Consider the following 4,971-nt stretch of genomic DNA (forward strand, 5'->3'; position numbering starts at 1 on the left):
ACCGTTTCTCCCGGAGAAATTCCGACGCAGTGCCTTCGACCGTGTCCACGGACTGTCACACCCCGGCACCAACACCACTGCGACGCTCGTGGCTGCGCGTTTCGTCTGGCCCGGGCATCGGAAGGACTGCCGCGAATGGGCGCGCACTTGCACCGCATGTCAGCGCGCCAAAGTCGGGAGGCACACCCACGCACCCGTGGGCACCTTCCCGGACGCGACACGCCGATTTGCGCACGTTCACGTGGACCTCGTCGGCCCGCTTCCTCTCTCACAAGGCAAGCGGTACCTCCTAACTATGGTGGACCGCTTCACTCGTTGGCCGGAAGCAACGCCCGTCGCGGACGTCACAGCCGAGACCGTCGCCACCGCATTCGTCGACACCTGGGTGGCGCGCTTCGGATGTCCCAGTCACGTGACAACTGATCGCGGCCGCCAGTTTGACTGTGCGTTGTTCACGCACGTCGCCAGACTATGTGGCACCCGGTTACACAGGACAACCAGCTACCATCCGGCGTCGAATGGCATGGTCGAACGGTTCCACAGGACTCTCATAGCCGCTCTAACCTGCCACGACACCTCATGGCCAGAGGCGCTCCCACTGGTGCTGCTCGGCCTGCGAGTCACGCCGAAAGAGGAGATCGGCGCGTCACCTGCCGACCTCGTTTACGGGCAATCCCTGACAATCCTGGGCGATTTTGTCGAAGATGTAAGACTCCCACGCGATGCCGTGGTACCCACTCTGGCGGAACGTCTGCGCAGTCACATGGCCGGCCTCCGAGCGCACGCACCGACGCGGCACGGCACCGGGAAGATATTCGTCCACGCCGACCTGCAGCGCTGCACGCACGTCATGTTGCGTACCGACGCAGTACGGCCACCTCTCCGACCGCCCTACAGTGGGCCGCACCGCGTGATCGCCCGAGGAGACAAAACGCTGGTCCTCGAGTGCAACGGAAAGCCGTCGACAGTGTCAGTCGACCGCGTCAAACCAGCCTACGTCTTGCCCGCTCCATCAGCCACGCATTTCTTCGACCCGGCAGAAGATCTGTTCACGGACGACACTCCCTCTGCCAGCGGTCAGATGGAACCCGCACCCAGAGCCGCCGGTGACACACAGCTGCAGCCCGCTGTCATCGCGCCGCCACGTGCACCTCCCTCCACCACGCCCAGGCAGCTGGTACGGCCGCCCGGACCGCGCCCACCACAGGCGCACCGGTCGCCCCCACCACAGCTGCCAGCGGACTACATCACGCGCGCCGGCCACCGCGTCCGATTCAAACGGCCGTGCTGCGTCGCCAGCGCGCCACGACACCCAAACCGGCAATCACGCGCCCGAGCCGCCGAACGCCGTCAGAATTCGGCGCCCACGAGCCGCCGTCCGCTGTAGAGACCCGACCTCCAGCTGCAAGTGCCTTCGGTCGGTAACTCCAGTCGAGGGTTCGTCACAGCTCCTGGACCCGCGTTCGCGTCTTTTGCCTCCGCCGCGTCGGGCGTTGAGGCTTACCGCATTCGCTTCGTCGTCGAGCTCCGGACATCGCGCTCCACACCGCCCGGCTTGTCCGTAGTAGCTCCCGGACCCGCGTTCGAGTTCCGACGGTAACGCACTCGCGCAAGCGCCTTCGAGACGTCACCACCAATGACCTGCAACGCGCGCCTTCACGCGCATCGCTACGGACAGTCGCAGCCAGTGCCTGCTGCCGCTGTCACTAGCCGCCAGCGCGAGGACAAGCCCACCGCACGCTCGCCAGCCCGGCGCGCTGACGTCACGGGCCGCCGCCTTCCGACGCCGACCGACCCCCACCAAAGCTGCCGTACTGCCAACACGCAGTGCGCGAACTTTAAACACACGCGCGCCACCGAACGATCGCCGCGTTTTCGCAGCTACGGAGCTCCGCTCTCCAAGGGGGGATCTGTGTGGCGGCAGCACCGTCCAACGCACGAGGGACTGAACTACGGCACTGCCGACACAAGTAGGGGCAGCTGTACCGTTATGCGGAATTTCGGCAACGGTGCGTCGCACACCGGACCGCACGGGAACAAAGCTGCCACCAGTTCGAGCTAGTCGACGCGACGCGACACACGTCTTCCCAGTTCTTCCGCCGCGGACCACGTGCGTCGAGTCAACGTGACTCCGCCGTAAATGCGTACGCGCGGTCGCAAACGCAGTCGCCGTTAAATTGTCTTTCGCTTCTTCGCGGACATTACGGCGCCTCCGGTCGCGCCTGGAGCAGAACATTCAGTGACGCGGCCTTTTGCCTCGCTCGGTCCACGCGGTCGCGCCACGGCTCGTCACTGGAGTGTACACCCTCCGGGATCGGTGACCGAGCCGTGCCGCCAGTGCAACGCGCCTATATAGACCGACATTAGCGAAGTATATTATTTGTCATTTATTGTAACGGCAAGAAAAATAAATGTGTCCTGTCCAGAAACCGCTTTAGTCGTTTATTGCCACAAAGCCTCTCCCATGAGCATAGTGCGTGGGCGCGGCGATAAATGCCGGTTCACTGCACATGAGCGACTGTAAGCGGAGATACACGTTCCCACGCTACACATTTATGAACTTGATTTTTTTTCTCAAACTTGAGTAAGAACTCAATTACACAAAAAAAAAAAAAATTCCAAAGCACACACAACATATGTATGAGAAGTCAACATATGTAAGTATGCAACAGTACCTATGGGGATTTTTGGGGCATTATCCTGGATAAAAACAAGTAGAATATAATACAATACATGTATCCCAATTTTGCTAAAAAAATGATTCCATGGCAGCAGCCTTAAGTTTCTGTAGATAAAGTGAAACCAATCTAATTACTGTATTGCTCTTTCATGACCTTTTTACAGTATTAAATGTTACTATTTAACTGACTCTTTAATTGTTTCTAGGACTGTACATCATTTTCATGCACGTAGGATGAAACACGGACACATTAACAAATGTATTAATCTTCCAGTTTGTTAATATATCTGTTTGCCCCAATAGAAGTTGAATGTAGCACAGTCAGCCATGATACATTAGGTAAATTGCCAGTACCAGAACTCAAAGGCTTTTAAGGCACAGTAAAATATGCTTACTATAGGCGTGTTGTGATGGAATCATTATAAAGAAGCATAGAATGTACTTACCTTCAATAGATTTTTTTTAGTCGAATCAGAAAATAACATGTGCTCATGTAATAGTTCAAGCTAAGCTCATAATACTACATTCATACGGGCCCAAAAGTCTTACTTGTGTTATTTTTATACAAATTAAAGAATTTTACTAAATTAGTTTAAGTGTGAAGAAACGTGTTAGGATAACACCAGTTACCTTGGATCTTAGCGAAACAAAATAGGCTAAGACTTTTCAAATGGTAACAACTTTCAGATTTAAAATTAAATATGCCAGACTGAGTGTGCAGTACAGATTAAGGTGTTGGGCGTCAGCTTTTTCTACACCCCCATTGCTGTTAAATGATATGGAGGTTTTACATCTGCCCATCTTTTGTCTTCCACTTTCTATTTTTACCTCAACTTTGAATCTAAAAATGGGCCCTAATATTTGTTTTAACTGTATTATACTACATATAATTTTAAGAACAACAGAAAATGTGGAAATATACTTTCAGTTGCTTGTTCCACATATTGTCTCAGATTTAAAAATTACATCTATCTGGAAAAATTTGTCTAGTATTACTCCATACAGTTAAAGATTTTCTGTGGGCAATAGTGCTTTTTCTGTTTGTGTATGCCTTGAAGACAATCTACACATTCCAAGCACTGGTATCCTAAAATGTTATCACATAACTGATGTTTGAATGTTTATTTACAAAGTAGATCACTTCGAGAATTCTCAGAGTAGCGTAACATGTGCTCTGCTAAAATGTTCACATGTTCTCCTTGTTCCAGCTGGCAACACATTAATGCCCACAAATTTATTCTCACATGTTTTAATCGATCTTTGTTAACTATTAGTCAAACCTCACTATGGTTTTTATTTGAATGGAAGTTCATACAGTTAGTTTTCTTTATGTTTAGGGCCACTTTGTCTTTGTGATGAATTTTAACCATCTTTGAGACATTTATTTGATTTCTCTGTCAGCTGGCTTGGATTTTTATTTGGGATTACTTAGTACCATCGTTAGTGAATGGAATTTATCCTCCATGCATGATAGTTTGTGGGAAACATTCATGAAGAAAAAGACTTTGTATAATATGGTCCCCTGAGTGACACACACCTATTTAGGTTATGATAAATGTTTTATTAAGTTTTTTGAAGTGAGATATCTCAACAACTTGAAGCACCCTGTTTGACAAGTGTGATGGAGGAGTTCCATTAGGAAGACAATGACCGAGACTTAATGTTGTAAGGCATAAGTCTTAAAAGTGAAGCTGATATAATATTAGTTATGTTTAATGCATTTTCCTGGGCAAGCTGGTATACCTGTCCTGTTGTAACTCATTCCAGTTTCTTTCCTGATACATACTGTTGTTTCCTGTGCACCTTAATGTCACAAGATAATGACTGAAGATTGTATATGTATATACATAAAGGAAATACAGTGCATCACTTACCTGAAAGCTGATATCTGGCAGTGGTGGATAAGCATGACCCCCTCCTCAGATATGGATCACACAAACAGCATGCAATCCATAAATGTGTGGTGTGCTTGTCTCTCTCTCTCTCTCTCTCTCTCTCTCTCTCTCTCTCTCTCTCTGTGTGTGTGTGTGTGTGTGTGTGTGTGTGTGTGTGTAATTGCAAAATTAGAAAATCAAAGTTACTTAGACATTACATGGTTCAGTTTTTAGTCCTTAATAGGCATTCTTTATGAAAAGAGCAATTAAAACACAATTTTACTATGCTGAAGTCCTAAAGGACTATCTTGTGAACTAAATAGCCTGTCAGTTCATTAGTAATATGTTCCAGGGATTACTTTGGATTATAGATTGTAGTGATGTGCAACACATCACAAATTAATTTGGACATATGAT

At 49.3% G+C, this 4,971-nt stretch overlaps 1 protein-coding gene across 1 annotated transcript; it reads left to right on the forward strand.

Moving 5' to 3' along the window:
* Nucleotides 1–295: 295 nt before the first annotated feature.
* Nucleotides 296–1,387, forward strand: LOC124719828. Its single transcript, XM_047245016.1, has one exon. It carries the CDS (start codon nucleotides 296–298, stop codon nucleotides 1,385–1,387), a length of 1,092 nt encoding a protein of 363 aa, XP_047100972.1.
* The last annotated feature ends 3,584 nt before the right edge of the window (nucleotides 1,388–4,971 follow it).

The sequence above is a fragment of the Schistocerca piceifrons genome, chromosome 11 (genome assembly GCF_021461385.2).
Source record: "Schistocerca piceifrons isolate TAMUIC-IGC-003096 chromosome 11, iqSchPice1.1, whole genome shotgun sequence".
In the NCBI taxonomy this organism is placed as follows: Eukaryota; Metazoa; Arthropoda; class Insecta; order Orthoptera; family Acrididae; genus Schistocerca; species Schistocerca piceifrons.